Here is a 20,500-nt window from a genome sequence, read left to right on the forward strand (position 1 = left end):
AAGTTAGCTTTGTAAATTATTACTATTTTATTATCACCCAAATACTCGTCCGTATAACGTATCTGCCGTACATCCGTCGCACGACTCGCGATATTGATGACCAGTTCTTATGAATGTGGTATACTGCCATCATGCGACTGCCCTGTGTTTAATACATAGAGCTATTATATCTCTATGGTTTAATATGAGTGATGAGGGCGCTGTGCATTATTGTCCCATTGTCTGTCGAAAGGAACTCTCATTCTCTCACTCTCAACCTCTCATTTCTAACAAAGTCGAGTGCGCTTACGCAACGACATGATATGATTACGATAATTTGATTATATGTTATATTTGTCAACAAATCTATACATATTAGTATAACCTACTGGATGCGGCCTTTTCAATTACAGTATGTTAACATATAATTATAAATAATACACCAAGGTATTTAATGAGATTTTGACTACGGTACTGATTATACAGAACTGTAGTTAATAATGAAGCTTTTAACATTTTTTTTTTATTCAAACGACGTCCTCTTGAGGGTGCATAGACAGTTTATTTTCTACCATGTTAGGTTCTTTCCTAACTCAATACCAAACCACAGTTTACAGTATTCGAAATGTATTGGGGGTCATAAACCAGCCAACGTTACGCTGTCATCAGTATTTTAAAAGTTTACAATCGTGGCGTGTCGTCGTTAATGCAACCCTGTTGAACTTCATATATACATTGAAAATGTTCTGAAAAAAAAAATCCGTTGACACTCATCTGACTTCTGTTTATGAATTACCTTATAGATGACACAAGAGACAGTGGTTATAACATCTTCGAAGACATTCCAGGACCCGACAGTGATGGCGAAGATAACTTTGAACTTGAGATGGAGCTCAGTGACTCTCCTCACCTACAGACTTTCAACATGCAGGTGGATGAAACCAAAGGGTAAGTAAACTTTCTTGGCGGCGCGCGTGTGGTGCGGTAGTGCGCGTGTGGTGCGGTAGTGCGCGTGTGGTGTGTCACTTTATATGTAAACCAACCTAAATCAAATAATGTGATCAACTTGATCACCTTATTGTGATCTAGTGGAGGCTGTAAACTTTCTTGGCGGCGCGCGTGTGGTGCGGTAGTGCGCGTCTGGTGTGTCACTTTATATGTAAACCAACCTAAATCAAATAACGTGATCAGCTTGATCACCTTATTGTGATCTAGTGGAGCGTGTTGATTCATCATTTTGGTTAACGTGATAAATTAATTCATGAGATCAAATTCAACCAATCAGCCTTCAGTTTATTAAACAGTTCCCAACTTCATTGGTTGTGCTTCTGGTAGGTCCCAAGCTCATTGGTTGTGCTTCTGGTAGTTTTCATGCAACACTGCACACATTAGCATAAATAGATCATGATGATGGTTTCTATGTGAACGGTTTTCTCTAACATGCTAAAGTTATCATGATAAATAGATGCCTATTGAATTCACTAGTGATTTTGCCCTGGATGGAATTTCCTGCCTGGGGCTGACTTCATTATGGATTTATGCTCAGGGGACCGAATTCTGAGAGTCATAAACCACTGGTACCGGGAACACACCGTTATGTAATTTCAGATGTGGATAGAAAGATTTCCCTCTAATCTGGTGGAATAACAATCCTGTTTTCGATAATTTATTTTTGTATTGTGTAATTGGGATTCAATATCATTACTTAGCATTCATTATGTTTAAACCCACAGACCCCGAAACTGGTGCCTGTTTTCGGATGTCAGCAAAACTGTCGGCATGTCCCGTGACAAATTCGAAGTTATGCATCCCACAATACCCATCGTGCGCGTATGTGGAGAAGAACTTAAAAAATCCCTATGTGAAAGTCAGGTGGCGTCATGTGTTGATGACGTGGACGTAAACAACAAATTTGAACTAGTTGAGCTTAATGATGACGTAAGACAGCTGCTGGGTGTGGAGATATTGTGTATAAAATAAGTATTTTTACGCTCAGGATGGAGATAGTGTGTTAAGATAAGGAATTTACGAACCTTTGCGGCTCAGGATCTAGATTGTACAGTTACAAGGAATTTACGAACCCTTGCTGCTCAGGAAACAATTATACATGTATACTGTATTCGTATATATACTTACATTCCAAAGATCGAAGAAAATGTTTTGGGAGTGCGTGGACGATAATTCGACATCGAAACAATTTAGATTTGAATTTCGTCTTCTTGAAACAGTAAATGAATGAAAGGAAATCTGTATTAAAAACTATGTTCACTTTAAAAACGGTATGGAATACAGAGATACAACTCAGATTTATGGAACATGGATCATTAATATTGGATATATACTGTAGGACGCATTGTTTTTTATGTGAATCTGTACCTATGTTGATACTCAGAGAAATGGATGAAATACGGGAGTTTAGTTTTACTCATCAGTAAACAGAGTGCATTTGACAGCTTTCATCTGCGCACGCGCTATCAAACCATGTACGAATGGTGCCGTTTCCGCATACTGTACTGACTGATACCGCAATGCGCAACTGCAAACGGGCAACTTTTTTAATGCTTTGTTTAAAAAGTTTATCAATCTTCATTACGTTAATGAAAAGAAACATTTTCTTTTTATATTCAGTTATGTTTGTTAAAATATTTTGTATGATTTTTCTGAAGGGTTCAAATTTTGTAGAAAGGAAAAGACCTAGTCATGATGAAAAACCAAATACGTATCACAGCCCATCAAGTTAAAGAATTTTTTAACAATACAATTACGGACGTATAGGACGTCTAATCACCAAATTCAATCTATTTGACGCTTACTCATCAAATACCCAAAACGCCTTGCCCGTAATAATTTCTTATTTAGTTGTCTGTTGAATCTGAAGTATACAGACAATATTAGTACATAGAGACCCGCCCACGGGCAGATGACTTCATTTGTCAAATTTCTAAGTAAAAACAATAGACGACGGGTACTGTAAAATTGTATATTTCCTCAATAGCTCTTCCTGATTTATGCAAAACGTCCTTTCGTCATAATATCTACCGGAATTTCAACTCTACTCTTTTGGCTAAATACCAATATCATTCACTTGCGTTTTAAACAAAATTTATTCATAACATTCAAACTCAGCTCCTTCTAATTACAGTACGCCATGTTTATTGCTTATTACAGTATTTACTTAAATTTTTAACTAGACCGTATGCGGGCCAGTAAGGTACCCGTTGTAAACATTGTATAGACCGATTAATTCATTCATAAATATCAGATTAACGTCATTAGATGCTTTATAAGGAGTTCATTCTGTTCATTCTTCATCAATTTGTTTGGTTTTATCATTCATTGATTTTTTTATCCGGTGTTGTTTTCAAATTTAGTTTTAATTTTTTGTTTTAATACAAACCGAGTTTGGATACGTTCGTTTGCACTGTTTTTTATACTTGTGGCTAAGGCCTGTTTACCATTTTTAAAACCACTGTTCAGCATAATCATATTAATAAATTACGTACGTGTTAATTCGTTCCAAGATCCCGAGAAGTACTATGTGGGATTAGGTCTATAATTATGAGTTGTTTTGTGTTTTTGGCCACTTAGTTTTCAAACAGGCCAATTGTCGTTCGTGTTTGTCAACTTGAAAAGATAAGAAAAGCCGTTGAGATTTATGCAGTTTGTACAGCAGTTAAGAATAAATTTATTTTCACGAAATATTTCTTGCTCCTGTTTTTTCTGTGTAGGCCTATAAATTATAATATCGCGATGCGGCGTACGCGTTGTACACGCATTTTTAGCTTTTGTCCACGGACGACTCATTGCTTGGCGTAGTTCTTGCTGCGATAGACATCAAGCAGTTTAGCAATGTTCTTTGTTGGTTCAGCCATTTAGGCCTAAATAAGATAAACAAGAAGTATAATTATGCTAGGCCTACAACAATTATTTTTCACCGCAAATAATATTTATCAATCGTGTCGGCTGTACGCACATGCGCAATTCAGCGTGAACCTATCATTCATTCCGAAGTCACTGGGTCCAAATGTTGATTTTGATGTCAACTTTGATGAAAACGTAACAATTTAAACTTAATTCGAGCTGCATTAAAAAATATATATATAAGCCCCCCTAACCTTTCCATTTTCGCTCATTGAAGCATACACAAATGAAGAAATCGTAAATATGGTACATGGAATGAAAGAAAGACCAGTTTTACGGGCTTGGTATATGGTTGGAATTAAATTCAAACCACGAGGTCTTAGGTATAAGCCTAAAATTAAGCTAAAGTGAACATTAAACATACTGTCCTGTACTTCAACAGTAGGCCTACAAATTCGAGCAGATTAAAAAAATTCGAGCCGCATTAAAAAAAAATATATAAGCTCCCTAACCTTTCCATTTTCGCTCATTGAAGCATACACAAATGAAGAAATCGTAAATATGGTACATAGAATGAAAGAAAGACCAGTTTTACGGGCTTGGTATATGGTTGGAATTAAATTAGGTATAAGCCTAAAATTAAGCTAAATTTAACATTAAACATACTGTCCTGTACTTTAACAGTAGGCCTACAAATTCGAGGCTAATATAACTTAATAAAACAATACTACAATATATTAAAGCAAAACAAACAAAATCACACACTCTGAAAAGCATAATGACAACCACCAATATGGACGTGAAGTGATTGATGCCCCTCTCGAATGCGCATTTAAAATACGGAAATAGGAGACATTCTACAGCTATATGTACGGCAGCATTGTTGTGTTCTTTTTTAATGTGTCTATGTTTGCGGAGGGGTGACAACGTGAAGAGTTGTGGTTACGCACCGTTTCGTTTTTTGTCTAGTTAATGTGGTCGCTAAAATGCTTTGTTCACGAAATCTAGGCCTTTGATTGGTATTGTAGACAGAAGATAAATACTCTGAAAGGCGATGAAAGCACTGTTATGATAAAGGCAAACGGTCTAAGAAGCAACTAAGAATTGAGTTCTAGTTGCTAGGCAGTTAAATGGCCAGCCGGCCTATGCAGTCACGGGAACCATTTAATTCACTCTTTGAAACAACAGTATTTAACAGAAGGTGTTCTAGATATTATTTTAAATAATTTTCTAAGAGTATATCTTTTTCAATTGTATTTTCATATGATTTTCAACTTTGGATTGTTCTACAAAATTACTGTTTTAAATCAGTGGTGCTTGACCACATGGTGGCGCTATTAAACTTGAGACGTCTTGGTGATTTGCAAACAGAACGTCTTCGAAGTTTTGTTTAGCAAAAATAAAGAGGTGGTGTTTACGCTGTTGTTGTAAAGAGATGGTATTTTCTGAGAAGTATGACAAATCGTCCTAAAAGTGGTCGATTGACTAACCGGAATTTGAGATTTTTGAGTCTGTCTTGTAAAGAGAGGGGTTATACAATAGAAGAACGTCCCCATGGAGGATACAAAGGTTGGTGATTTTCTAAATAGTGGGCCGGGATGATCGTGCGTTGCGGGACTGAGTTGCAAGTGCCCGTCGGCTTTTATCCCCTGGCCTGATGTGCTGAGCCGTAACCGGCCTTGCCTAAGGCTACTTCTAGGCCTAGTTTAATAAAAACGATAGCACATTCTTTGCAGATATTAATTGAAACTTAAATGATCACTCAATAAATCAGAATATATGCCTAATACACAAAATAAGAACAAATTGAGGCTGAGGTAAAATGTCAATGAGATTTTTTTTTGAAAAAACAAAAAAACAGAAAAACCAACAAATACAGTTATCTCAGGGAGAGTTGTTATAACAACTCCCTGGTTATCTGTACCTTATTTGCAGTAGGCAAGACAGTGTAATAATACATTCTAAAATACAGTACAATAACATACTGCTATACAGTAATAATTCTATGTTTAAAAAGTGTTTAAAAATAAGAACAAAATAAAAAGAAATCGTAAGAAAATATGAACACTGAGCATGGGAAAAATTTTACTGGTTCTTTAATATAAAAAAAAAAAAGTGTCTAGGCCTAGTATCATTTGTCGTCAAATAAAATGTTTAAAACTGTTGTCATGAGGTGGTAATGTCATGCGATACTAGGCCTATTAGCCTAATAAATATGAGACTGAAGTTTGTTTAGCTGACAGTCTCATTTGATTATGATTTATTGACTACCAAATTAATGTAAATTAAATTAATTCCCTGCGTAACAATCGTGTAAAAATCGTGGATTCATAAGCCTATATACAGCACTAATAAAAAGGTGTAGTTCTGCAATACAGGTGGCTACTGTAAGTATTTTTAAGGAACCAATTTTAATGTAGGCCTACAGACTAGTCTAAATAGTGACTTAGTGCTACAGGTATTAACCAGCAGTAGTAGTAATATCTGCTAAATCAAAGGTAAAAAATCAATTGATTTGACTGGCCTATCCATATACAGTATTGTTTCTGTATTCCTTCCAAGGCCATTTGTATTGTGACAGTCGTCTAAAGAACTACAAACTATACATCGCCAATACCGGTACACTAAACTTAATTATTTAGTGAACCAATGTTTGTTCATTGTCTAATGTTGGGTAAAAATGGTGGACTGGTTTTTTTTTATTTTGTTTTTTTTGGCAGTTCCTTCTTATGAAATATTATTCAATTTTTAAAACATTCATTAAACATTTCCAGAAATATGAATTTTCAGGCCTAGTACCAAAGTAATGAAAGATAAAAGCTATTTAAGTCAGTTGTTTTACATCTTACTTCCTATGATTTTTTGTATATATATTCGTTATGAATTAGTAAATTGAAAAAAAAAAAGTAAATTTCTGAATATTGCATCTCAACCCTCTATCCCACCCAGACATATTAATGTTGATTACTTTATATATTGCATTGCAGGTCTTTCTAAGCAGTACCCCCTGTCGGTTCTGGCATTTGATAAGCCGGCGGAGTACCTAAAAAACGTGAGAAAATGTGTTGCAGATGACTATGAAGAAGAAAAGCAGCGAAGGCTAAATGCCCCTGCATGGATGAGCTGGGCTAACAAGATGAAGAACCACACAGGAGAGCAGGCACTGATGGTGCAGAAATATCTGGCTAGTAATAAGGTAACTTAAGCCTACATTACCAACATTTGAAGCATTGTTAACAGCTTTGTCAAGGGTGTAGAAGCTTGTAGTGGATTTAGAGGTACTCCTACTACTTGGCTGAATAGTAAAAGTTTAACTTCTCACATCACTGAATGATACTATTTTAAGTCTGATGTACATTCCCCCTCTCTTCCTCCCCTCCCCTCTTTATTTTTCTCAACAAGTCATTAAGATTAAAAGCAAACAGTCACCCCTCATTCTTCGGATTCTTTAAACCCCACCTGAGAGAGAAATACCCTTACCTAACCCCATACTTGATGCATAACCTTAAAATACCTGGCAATGAGAGGGAAGCTTTTCCCGCACTCCCCCACCCATCCTGGGTGAAGATCCTTGAAACACCAATGTGTTAACCCCTAGCTGCCTTCTAATATAACTGTCCTCTCCGATGAGATCCTTGAAATACCCCTAGAGTAAAGTTCACAAGTTAACAATTTGCTTATAGGGGTCTTAATCACCACAGGGGAATCATGATGTCTTCTGATCCAAGTCAATGGCTTCACACTGAAATATTGTCAAATCATATCATATATAAGACACTCGCACTATATATAAACACCTGTGTGTCTTATATTATCTGTAAGTGTGCAACGTGAAGCGACTTAAAGGTTAAGGAGCTAGAAGCGTCACACTTGCTAGCCTTCTCAAGTGTCCCATGGTAGCTCCTTCATCTGCATACTCTCTTCACAGCTCTGTTGGCTGTAAATTGACTTAATGCATATCATCAATAAATGCACTAATTTCATGCTAGGCTGGTAGATCTAGCCTTCCAGGAAGCATAGATTTATACAGTTGATAACGTAATAGAATATGTCCTACGATATCCACACTACGTCAACATAAATTTGTACAGTGCAATAATACCTTTTAGAAAAGATTTTTATTTTTTATTTGCTGTGTCAATTGTGAAAATTAATTGAATTAAGGATATTCATAATTATTTTGTTCTTAAGAAATTAATAAATTTAATCAATTTGCTTGCCAAGTATTATTGCTGTTTTTATCTAATTCTTTAGCCTGAATTTAATTATCTGATCAATTATTTTTTTGTAATTTTGTTGTAATTATATCAACATACAAATTGAAGAACCTCGATGAAGTTTGAGATATAAATTGTTATCACTGTTTTTTTTGTTTTTTTTTAATTATTATTTGTGGTTTTAGGCCAAAGGCCATGGATTGTTAAGCAGTGAACTATGTCCCTATTCGAAATCACATATCCCTTCACAAGACAAACACAAACATGAGATACTCTACATAAATTAAGTCTCATTACGAGGCTTAGGGATTGGAGTTGTTTTGGATGTGAAAAAAATCATGTTACCATGACAGGAATTAAACCCAGGACCTTGAGATTGGAAGTCACCAAGCTATTCAACTGCACTCAATACTGTTATGCTATTAGTCAACGTAGAGTAGTGAACATTTTTTTCCAACATTATTTATAACGTTTTATATAACTCCCACCCATACCAAGTTATAATATCTGTTTAAATTCACAGGATGAACAAGTTAAAGGTGTGCTTTCATCGTATACTGAAAGAATGCAAAACAGGTGTAACAGCGCCCCCAGTGACCCAGACAAAATGCTTGTAAAAACCAACAGCACACATCAGTTTTTGACATCGACCGATAGATATGGAGAGTCAGCAGAATTGGTAGATATCTCACTTGGACGACCAACACGCGCGAGGTACATTCATTCATTCATTCAGTCATTTCTTTATTTCAGATATAAATACCCATATAAAAAATAAAAGCACATATAAAGGCAAGCGAAAAATGTATACAGTATATTCCTCAAAACCAAAAATATTTACAAATTACAAATTAGTTTACACCATCTCTGATGAAGGTGTGAGTGAGGAAACAATAGTTTTGATGAAACCATTGGAGCTAGCACAAAGTCTACTCACAAAACTGTGTATGGAGTTTCTCCAATATTCATAAAAGAGGGGACACTATTAGTCACAAACATCATACTTGCACTGTTGTTCCTTGGTAACTTCAATGTAATTTATGCCTTATTAAACATACTCTAATCATACTTTAGTAATCTGCTAAAGGTAGCAGATACCATGATGTATTAAAGCTATTTTACAACCTACTGTTATTTTAATTTTATTTTAATAAACTTTTTTGTTTTCATTTAGTTTGCTGCGTGTACACCATCGATCACAGTCTGCACCTCAGGTGAGGGCGCCCTTGGAGAATAAGACATTCTTACATCGACAGCAAAAGATGGCAATGAGTAAGTTGTATAATGTATGCTGCTGCTGCTAATGTAATTATTCTAGTAGTACTACTATTATCATCATCATCATCATTAATTTATTAATTATTATTAATTGCCAAGCAACTACTGTAATGTCCATAATATGAACAATTCATTATTTTTATTGTAATATGAATAATCAGGTGGAATGTTTTTTTGGTTTTTTTCAGAAAAAGAAGACAAGTACAAGACCGCAGATGTTCCAAAGGAGTAAGTGAGATTTGATTTTGAAGTATATATTTGTTGATGAGAAGTGTGATTGTTTAAGCATGGATAGATTGTAATGGTCAGAAAGATTGTAAGGGTCAGGTCGAGAAGCTTTAGACAGAGGAGTGGAGGGGTTTATGTATTCACCAGGGGTAAAATTAAGACCGCATTGTTTATTGTTGGATCCCATTATGATTATTAAATCAACAATTTAATTAATTTTTTTACTTTGCAGCCTACAACCTATAACCCATAATGGTGAAACTATCTATGAATTTCTTGTTGGAGCCAGGTATAACAGGTGAGGACTGATTATTTAAAGATTATTAATTGAAATCAATTAAAAATGATTTGGTTAAAATATAGATAATTTATAATTACTGTAGTTAAATGTTTTAATAGAAGTGGGATATGTTGATAAAACAGTCGCCTTCACTTGACAGTATTAAGTCACTAGGGTTCCACAAGCAACAACTGTTGGAATGGCGCCATATAAATGGAACAATTGATTGATTGATTGACCGACTGATTGATTGATTGATTGATCAATCCATGGCATTGTTTCTGTGATACTATGATTTTGATACTGCGCTGATTAATGTATTCATTTTGTGCTGTGAATGAGTGACAGTGACAAACGTGCCTGCCTTATAATCCCAGAGTCAGTTCCTGAAAATTCTCATGACAACTGCTTGGTAAAACAAAAATTATGTGGATCATATGTGATTAATGAACCAAAAAGAACTTAATCAAATAAGCATAAGAATATGCCCGGCCCATCCAACTGTCTTTAGAATTACAGATAGCGGGTATTTAATGCTAAGGCCACAAGAAGCAGGAAAGTATGACAGATAATTGAAAATCTACTCCATAGTCCTCACTTAATTTACCTGTTTCTTTATAGAAATCAATTGAAATAAATTTTTAAAATATTGTTTTCTTTATATTTGCAGGTCTTATTGTGCAGATGCAACCTCCATGTCAAAGTTAGGCTTGTATGTCTCCAGGGATGAACCATTACGATGTTTCCTCCATCGGCCATTTCAGGTTCCCCAAGGGGCTAGTAAAGACGTTAACTACCAATCCCCTCAGAGTAGCCTGGCAAGCAACAGTCTTCCACAGAGCACAGAACGTATTTTTCAACACGATGACGCAAAATCTCTTTCATTGCATGTGAAGTCAGCGTGGGAGAAGAATGATCCTGTAACAGCACTCAGTCGACCTACTACCGCACTGATGCCTACCTCTCACATTAACCAAGATAATTTTGGAGGAGCAGTTACGACTTCAAGCTATGGTTCCAAGAAGATGGAGAAAGAAGTAAAATCTGACGAGCACAAAGAACCATACTGTGTAATGTGTCACGGTGGAGTGCCAAAGCATGCAGTGGCATCAAAGAAGCAAAACACAGTAAGGAATAAAGATGAACAGGAATGTGCTGATCATTTGAACCAGGATGATCACTGGAAGAAATCTTATGTAAACATCTTGGAGCAAAACTATCATTTAAATATAACCGGTAAGTTCATTTGTCGACCCATTAAAACTAATAAGTAGTACATCTAAAATTGTTTCTTGCCCATCTTCTCTGTTCAGCACACATATAACTGTGTTGAAACTGTTTTTTAGGAACGAGAGTTGGCTTTCACAGTACTAAACCATCTGCACCGAGAAGCAGTCATCTTCATTATTCTATGTCATCCACACTTTATCGGCAGAACAAGAAAACAGTCAGGCCACATAATAACATGAACAACAACCACCCAAGCCGACCAGCATCAACACATAATGGATCAATAACTGGAAGGTCAGACAGTGAGTCAAGTAGTGATAGGTCAGGCAGTAGCATTCATGTTGCTATACCAGCAATGCCAACCTCTGGGGAGGTTGATATGCCGAAAGAAGTAATCACAAACTCTGCACAAGGCACCAGAGGCAACCACTTGAAAGAAAATTGTGCAGTAGTGTCTGAAGATCAAAAGGAAGTAGATTGTGGCTGTCGATGGAAGGAATTTGCAAATCAGAATGGTGCCTCAACTCATAGTGTTCCTACTAATGATGAAGGAACTCTGGGAATATCTACCAGTGACAGTGGAAAATCAATTGGTGTTGACCCCAAAGAGGATCAAAAAGATGCAATTGTCAAAGGTGGCAAAGCACAGATTAGTGTTCCTGGTACTAAAGATAGCAGAGGAATGCAAGATCCATCAACTGATGATAGTAACACAAACCAGAAGGTAGCTGAACAGACAGAATGTGAACAACAAACAGAAGATGTTAGTGAGAAAGACAAGGAACCTGAAGAAGCACTTCCTGATTACCAGCCACAAGAGGATGGAGATCAGCATGACTCTTGACAAGGTTGATACTTCAGAATTAGGTCAAACACGTAACATCAGAACACCCCTAGACAAGAATTAGCACAAACAAGGTAACAGAATATCAAAATTCACAAGATGAAAGTTGAATTTAAAGAAAATGTTTCTGTGTTACCAATAGAAGAGATGATGTGGAATTGGACAAAACTTAGCTGAATCACATTTCAGAACACATCATGAATGTGTATCATTGGAAAAAAACACTGACAACAAAATATATACCAGAATTTACATGATTACTGAATGTACAATTAATTGCTATACAAATATCTTGGCTATACAGTATATGAATTTCATCTATTGTTCGAACTGTGGTGTAACTCACTTTGTGTGCTGTAATTTGAAAATAACCACAGGTCACCAAATTAGCAATAAATTGCATGTTTTTAAAAAAAAATTACTTTATCATGCATTCAGGATTATAGGGTCTGTACAAACTGACCTTCAGAGTGATCTGGCAATCAGCAACCTAGTATTCAGAAAACTGTATAAGGTAGAATTACCTCCTGGGTAGGGAGAAATACTGAACTGTAAATGAAAATTCTTGCAAACCTAATGACACAAATAATTCTAGTACAGTATTCAGTTTTATATTGTTATCAATTTTATACATTCCAGAATATACTGGATCAAAGTATGTATATTGTTTTTGATGGTTTTTGCATAGGGTAGTTTATACCATAATGCAAAGAGGAGTATTTCAGTTCCTTTGAACTGTTGGTATTACTACAATACTTGTAATAAGCGATTAATTGTATTAGAGTTTGTCAAATTTACTTTAATTTTGAAGCAAATTCCTTAACCAAAGAATTCTAGCACATACTGTATGACATTTGTTTATTCCTATAAATTTAATCAAGTGTTTTTTACCAGTTTCAGTAAGTTTTCCAATTGCAAAGATTTTATTATACTGTACATACAGTAGGCCAAAAATTTATCTTATTATAATTCTTTTAGTAATATTATTTATTAGTATATTGTATTTTATGTCTCTATCGTATGTACCGGTATTCTACTTTGAGAATTACATTTACAGTAAATACTTTTGTAATACCTTAATAAACTGTATATTTCATTCAATTTTATGTACACATTGTCTACCATAAATTCTCTATATTTTCTTTTATATATTTTTATATAATCATCTTGAAATGAAAATGTTGATGTGCAATCTATTTTCAGATATCTTATTAGTGTACCTATTTGAATATTTATGTTATTTGCATAATTCTTTGAACATTCATATATTAAAAGTTGTTTTTTTTTCATATTTTACATGCATAATTCTTACAAATGTTTGGAATGCCTGCAAAGAACAGAGGATTAAAACCTCTTGAGCTAGGCCTACTACAAGCAATTTCAATACTTGCAATGTTGTATTAATGTGTTTTTTTTTTTTAATGATTGGTGTTAGCAGTACTGTTTACATATTTTTAATGGTATAGGGCTCACCAGACAGTGGTGGCGCCAGCGGGGGGGGGGGGGGGACAGGGGGGGGGGTGGACATTTGCCCACCCGTCAGACAGGCCTGGACCCCTTGTCGTCCGAGGAACGACTGCTTCGTCGGACCAAAAATTTAAAAAAATAATTTGCCTATCCAAATACATAACGCTATTTTGATTGCCAATCCCAAATATTGTGGTCTAAAAGCACATTTAGGACCAAATTAAGCATAAAAACTCTCCCCATAAACCCTAACTGGTATTTTATTTATTCCGGGCCTTTGACCGAGGCTTCGTCATCGTCTTGGTCCGGACCCCTCCGTCGGACAAGTCGGACCCCTTGTCGGCAAATTTCTGGCGCCACCGCTGTCACTAGACACCTAAATTTGTATATTCAGATTTTTATTCTACTAAGCATCCTTGATTTAATGTCATTAAGGACAAATTTCATAGTATTCATTTAAATAATTCAATTACAACAAATGCATATATTCTTAAATGTTTATCTTTAATAGTGGTCCAGATGAATTCCTAATATATTTACTGTAGTAGGTGTTCTAGGTTTAATAAAAATGCACGTTAAAAACAAACTTAGGTTTTGTCTGTTTTGTTAGAGGTTATTACATATAAATAAGGTCATCTTTTAATAAGCTCAACTTGATTCACCAGTAAACCCAACATGCAGGAGAAAAGGCCAAGTAAATCAGGGGTGGCGCTAGGATTACCCCAACGTGGGGTCCTGGGTCCTGACGGGCGGGCCGATGCCCCAGACGAGGGAGAAGATTTCCCCCAACGAGAGCAAAGTGGCTGTGGTTTAGCGTCGCTTAAAATAATTCGAAGTGGTCTAGAGAGCGAAGCCCCTGAAAAATTTTGACAATTTAGGGGTTTCAAAGGCTTATTCAATCGATTTTAGAGTCTACTAATCAAACCAATAAATCAAATCAAATATACTTTTATTTTCCATACAATAAAGTAATACAATATAAAATAAGAATGCAAAAAAAAAAATTGAACTACTGTATGTACGCAATACATGTAATTTTTTTTTCTCCCCGACAAATTGTGGTTTTTCTCCCCGACGGGGGCCCCCTTGCTGGCGCCACCCCTGAAGTAAATGTGTTTATCTCCTTTCTAAGTGATTTTGTTCTTTAAGGGGTTCAAATTTAATTATTTTAATTCGACCTTGAATAATTAGAACTTCGACTTCAGCTACAGAATAGCATGTTTTTCTGCGAGTGATGTACACTGATAAAGCAAGTCTTTGAATACAGTAGGCGTAGCAAATTTTACCTACACATATTTCTATAAATAAGTTATAGGAAAAAAGTTAGAATCTCCCCATGTTTTTCAAGATGGATTTTAAACTCAAAATGAATGTGACATGCAAATTATCAAATTAATTTTTTTCTAGGACAATGAATGAGCATTTTCTTGGGTATCTAGAGCAAACACGGATCTAGGAAACTAAGACCTCAAACCTCAGCTGTCTAGAACTACAAAACTCATCTTTAAATTAACCGACCATACCATTATTTTTGTAGGGAAATTATATATATATATATATATATATATAGAGCCCATATTCTTTTTGCCTCCAAAATGACTACACACTTTCACAAGAGTGCCACTATGATAAGTGCCACTATGATGGATCATGCACCAGCACCTGTCAGTGGTATTGTGTATATTCACAAATTTCATTGCATGCTTGTTTGAAACAAAAAAAAAACTAAGAAAATCTTGTGCATTCAAACATAGGCTACTCTGTGTTATCTTAGAAAATACAATTATTTAGGCCTATATTATTTTTAATTAATAGTTGAATTTATAGGGCACGGTTATAATGAAAGTCAAAACAAAAACATACATAAGAATATATATAGGGTCGTACTTTATTGTAGTTTAAGTTACATTCCAAGATACACATTTTTAAAACAGTTACCGGTAATAGTTATGTAAGAATAGACCTTTATTACAACCAAATACTCTATAGTGACTACAGTACTTTTGTTTGTAGGGCATGCAATTATTCCTTAACTTGCTGATTGGTCCATTTGACTTGATTAATGCCTGCAATGTACTACATGGCAGCCAATCACAATCATCGATGCATGAGCCAGCCCTGATAACTCTTCAGAAAATTGAAAACTTTGTATGTATAAGTAATGCAGCTGTCATAGTAAAAGGGCTTGTTTACAAACAATTCCTTGATCGAAAGTGAAATCTGATAAAGACCTAATGACAGACAATTTAAAACCAATTAAGACACTCAAATTAAAAGTAACCTTGGAAAGGATACAGAAGTTCAGATAGAATAACAGTCAATGAAAAAGTGAACTTTGGAGAATTCTGGAGAATTTCAAAGTGCTACAACTTTCCCAATAACTTTTTCATCCAACAGCCAACTGCTTACAGGATAACATATTAAATTATGCTCTGAGTGGAGTTATGATTTGGCAGTTAAGATGCTTGCCTTCCTTGGTTCAAATCTTGGATTCAAACAAAATATTTTTTCAACTAAACTCCCTACATACACCTCATACTACAATAAATATCATTATGGTGCTTAGGGCCTAGAGTTGTTTTCAATCAAGAAGATATTAGTTTAGAGGGCCTCTTCAAGTCAGCTGTACTACTGTAGTGCAGCTGTTAGAGCTACCCTCGTGAAATAAAGTTGAAATAAATAAATAGATACACCAATAAGCTCAAATACAGTAAAATAATAATAATATACATAACAGCTTTTACAAATAATGTACAATACATGAAAAGAAACAATTTTATACCTTTTTAATGATAACTGTCATTAAATCATGGATTTTGAAACTGAAATACAACCTTAATCAATGAAAGTGGATTTTTACAGGAAATTGCTTTGCCCAAAATAGAAAACTATTCCTCATCTAGGATTATGTGATTATAGATAACGGCACATATATTCTATGGGGAATTTTGGCCACAAATTCCTTTTAAAATTAACTAAGCATTATCAGAATTCTCACCAAACCTTTAACGGTATAAAAATATAAAACTTATGTTCACAATGTGTACAAAAAAAACATGCTCTAGTTAGAAAAGAGTATCAATATATAGATTTGAGCCCCTTTTGGAAAGAAAAAAAAAAAGAAAAAGAAAAAATCGATCACCCAAAACTTCTTGGGGGTTATTTTCGAGCATCTAAAAAAAAGAAAAAATCGATCACCCAAAACTTCTTGGAGGTTATTTTCGGGCGTCTAAAAAACACGGGGGCATGCCCCGTTCGGACATCTCTAGATCCGCCCCTGGTTTGCATGTACAAATGTATGCGTAGTGTCAATAGATTACTGCTTATATGCAAGTGAGTAATGTAGCACTGTATTCGCTATTGGCATTCCTTGACCCAAAATATATAAATTAAATCAAATTCAGTTATTCTTATGGCAATAGAGATAATCAGTGGCCCCAAATTCGTAGAAATCGTGTGATATTTTGCTGGTGTAACTATAATTGAAGTTAATTAGCCTGTACTTGTGCATCATCATTACTATTATTATTTTACCAATACACTATATATTTTTAATTGATATAGAATTGTTAAGTCTTTAGCAGCTTTGATCTCTCATTAGAATAATAACGATAAAACAAATTTGTTAATTTGGGACCACAGAATAGTGCTCTTTTAATTGGAGGGAGACCTGTATGAAATAATCCATTTCATTGCACATTGTGTTTTACCTTTTATCATCAGGTTTTTTAAATCCCTTGCTGTGCATTTAGCTTGTGCTCTTGAGCAAGGCAATATCTGCATTGCTTCTCCCCACCCTGGTGGGGTTGCCTGCTACTGCAACAATATAGCAGCAACACTTAAGCATGCAGACCCAATGACCAGGGAAAACAAAGCGCTTTGTAAAACCTAAAAGAATAGGTGCTATATAAATACCAAACAACAAAGAACAAAAACGTTTCATTGCACACCGTGTGTTACCTTTTATCATAAGGTTTTTTAGATTTAAACGAGGTTTGTGAATGTTTTTTTAAATCATGATTATCAGTCGCTTTGTTCAACTTCGGCATCGCTCCAACTTTGAAATCATCTTTAGCACCATCCATTATCATCAACTTGGCTTCCAGAGCTCGTATCTTGGTTTGAAGACTGGAATAAAATATAAATATTGAAATAAAAATGATTATAAAATAATGTCAATTGTTCTGTTGAGGAAAGTTTCCTATCAGGATTTAAACACAAGAATTTCTGATTACTATTTCTGCTAATTCAGCTATGATGCCAAGTGGTAAACTACCTTAGGTTTTCCCACAAATGAAAGCTTGTTTTTCTCAGGGTGTTTTATGCACAAAATCAATTGATAAACCATAATATTGAAGTGCTAAAAAAACTTTCAATACATTCTAAAATTATAAATGTATTCTTATATAGCGCATATCACTATGTACCTATGCACTGCACATTTTTACCCCCCGTCATCAGAATTGATGCCTGTGGAACATACTCCACAACTGCCGCTGATGAGTAGGTGCATATTTGACACAATGCCTACCAGGTACCCACTTATACACACAGAGACAATGTGGATAAAGTGTCTTGCCTAAGGACACAAGCCAATCAACAGCGTAGCGTTTGAACTCCCAACAACAATGTAACATAACCATATTTACCTTATCTGTTTCACATTTGTAGCTGTTGAACTATGACCTCCAAAACTAGCTGGAAGTTTTTCTGCTGCAATGCAGCTGGGCTGCTGCTTAGCAACCAGATCCTCTCTCTTTAAATAGAAAGAAGAATAAAAGTATTTGTGACAATTTATTATTTTCTAAGGTTTTTGTCATAAAAAAGTTTTCCACTCATGGAGCAATGCATGCATTGAATATCTACTATTATTTCTGAGGCTTGGTTATTAAGCACCAAGAGCCCCAATGCATCTCTACATTCCACAGGCCTTTTAAATCGAGGCACTAAGTAACAGCTCTCCACTCACCAACCTTTATAGACTTAAACCTGGTTTTTTTTAAGTCGCTACAGTGTTTTCACTGCAATTGTTGGACTGAGTAGCAGTCCTACGCAATCAGGAAGGCTCCCCAATTCAACCGACCAATCAGCATCACCAAAAGCTGTCATATGGAAACCAAGCTTTAGCTATAAGGTCTTATAGATCACCAACAATTTCAAATGATCAGTTATACTGAATTGACCACCCTCTCATTAAAATACAGAAAACTTTCTATGGTGAACTTACAGCTGGTTGAGAGTGCGCCCTCTTCACAACCAAACGCTTCCCAAGGGCTGATTTCCCATCTAGTAGTAGAATGGCATTACTAGCTTCCTAAAATGAAAAAAAACAGATGTTTAAACAATGTAAACAATTTGATGAATGATTTGCTACATTAAAATGTAGACAATTAAATGAGAAAACCTGTGGTTAAATGCTAAGCATTCTATCTCAGAAATTTTAACTTGTGATCTGTTTGAATAGTAAAAAAGTAAATCCTTGCAGAACCTCTTGGGATCATAGGGGTAGATCTTATTCCCAGTTTCTGTAACGTGAAGCGGATAAGAGTGTAATACTCCCCCTGGGTGGGATGCTGGTCCACCACAGGTTACTCCATGCAATTTTCTAGTATCCATTGATACAGTTGGGTAGACTAAAGCAATGCAGATAAAGTGCCTTGCTGAAGGATACAAGCAAAATTCACAGCGAAGGATGGAAACCCTGATCTCAAGGTTGGCAACCATTCCCACAGCACCAAACCGCCATCAATATCTATTGTACACATTATAATATATTAAATCTATGGTACCTCTTTTGTGCTATAACTTGTGAAGCAGTATCCTCGTGGTTTGCCTTGATTTGGACCAGTCTTGTGGAACAGGAAATCAAATTTCTTTACAACTCCGTAACGTTTCAGAATTTTCAGCAAATTGAATCTGAATATATTAAATTAAATGAAAAAAAAAATTGATGAGGCCTCATAGGTATGAGGTTAACTTAATAATGATTAATGTAATAATAAATATTTATATAGATTTGTTTCAATTTCAACATTTCAAATACCCTTTAAACAAATTTATATATTTCTCCAAAATAAAACTGGAATGTACTTGCCTACAGTAGGTCCCAAATTTAATAACCCCAACCACCAGCTAACAAAAGCCAGCAATTAATGACCTACCCTCCGAGCCTCTAAGATGATGTTTGATTTGGAAGTGTTAGCTCTCACTCCTACATTCGGAAGAAATACCACGGTCTGATTTCATAATTGCTGGCCTAGTGTAAGCATATACCTAGGCTAGCCTAGCTACAGTATTCTTTCTTATGCCTTGCACAGGTTCTGGTCTAGTGGTGGTGTCCTCTCTATCTAGACTGGGCTAGGCCTAGCCAGATAGGAATTAAAAGACCAACATACACATTATACTTACTCAGTCAAACGAGGATCCAGATTGCCGATCCACAGCCTGCACCCTGCCTCATCCTCATCCATGTTGTTTAGGACAACATGTCAAAATGAATGACTTTTTATGATCAAACAATTTATGCTCCTCCAGGCCTACTAGGCTAGTTCTGTGCTTGCAGGTCCGAGAGAAAAACAATAATCGAAAGTAGGAATAATTGAGGGCGCTGTTTCAGGTTGTTGAATTGGGTAAGCGTTATGGCGCCCGACACTACTGCAGGTTCATGAATAATTTAGTAGCAATAGAAATTGAATATTCATTTCACTTAGCTCTGTATGTTAATATGTCGACAAGGTCCAGTGAACACGCACTTCTGCTGTCCTACCCTACACACGAACTTTTTTTTCTGCTTGTGTAAAGTAACAAAGTGAAATTATATAGGCCTAGCCTAGGCCTATTTTTTTTGTATGTAGGCCTACTGTACCTTGTAAGTAGTACAAAAGAATATAAACAAAAAGCTACCACCAGCGGCAGTAGCCCTAATAAACAATGGCCTATGTAGCCGCGCCAGGCCCATGCCATGTCAATGCTAGGCTACCACTGGATGAAGGCGGGTACTAGTCCAAAGCCTAAGGTATTCCTTAATACCTAATATTAATAAATTACCTCGCATTGCCGCTCTACTGTAGGGCATAGGCTAGGCCTAGTAAGTCTAGGTAAGAGTTTTATTATAAT

The 20,500-nt window shown here is 35.6% G+C and overlaps 3 protein-coding genes across 14 annotated transcripts in view; 2 read left to right on the plus strand and 1 right to left on the minus strand.

Moving 5' to 3' along the window:
• The window catches only part of LOC117121504, a 37,479-nt gene extending 33,799 nt beyond the window's left edge, over positions 1 to 3,680 (plus strand). For all 12 annotated transcript variants that reach the window (XM_033266711.1, XM_033266715.1, XM_033266716.1 and 9 more), the window contains 2 exons: positions 783 to 927; positions 1,713 to 3,680. In XM_033266711.1, the coding sequence (XP_033122602.1) occupies positions 783 to 927; positions 1,713 to 1,959 (392 nt within the window). In that variant the 3' untranslated portion in view covers positions 1,960 to 3,680. The remainder of the gene's footprint in view (positions 1 to 782; positions 928 to 1,712) is intronic.
• A 1,168-nt stretch (positions 3,681 to 4,848) lies between these two features.
• Positions 4,849 to 13,974, plus strand: LOC117121489. The gene is made up of 8 exons (XM_033266687.1): positions 4,849 to 5,409; positions 6,828 to 7,036; positions 8,581 to 8,771; positions 9,232 to 9,329; positions 9,524 to 9,563; positions 9,796 to 9,861; positions 10,514 to 11,079; positions 11,190 to 13,974. Exons 1-8 carry the CDS (start codon positions 5,295 to 5,297, stop codon positions 11,915 to 11,917), a joined length of 2,013 nt encoding a protein of 670 aa, XP_033122578.1. The 5' UTR covers positions 4,849 to 5,294; the 3' UTR covers positions 11,918 to 13,974.
• Positions 13,975 to 16,064: 2,090 nt separating this feature from the next.
• Positions 16,065 to 20,034, minus strand: LOC117121499 (probable RNA-binding protein 18). The gene is made up of 5 exons (XM_033266704.1): positions 19,793 to 20,034; positions 19,174 to 19,300; positions 18,612 to 18,698; positions 18,034 to 18,140; positions 16,065 to 17,512 (listed from the first exon to the last, which is right to left on the minus strand). Exons 1-5 carry the CDS (start codon positions 19,852 to 19,854, stop codon positions 17,341 to 17,343), a joined length of 555 nt encoding a protein of 184 aa, XP_033122595.1. The 5' UTR covers positions 19,855 to 20,034; the 3' UTR covers positions 16,065 to 17,340.
• Between the last annotated feature and the right edge of the window lie 466 nt (positions 20,035 to 20,500).

Source organism: Anneissia japonica, unplaced genomic scaffold (assembly GCF_011630105.1).
Source record: "Anneissia japonica isolate Jap-2015-1 unplaced genomic scaffold, ASM1163010v1 scaffold287963_len587249_cov193, whole genome shotgun sequence".
NCBI lineage: Eukaryota > Metazoa > Echinodermata > Crinoidea > Comatulida > Comatulidae > Anneissia > Anneissia japonica.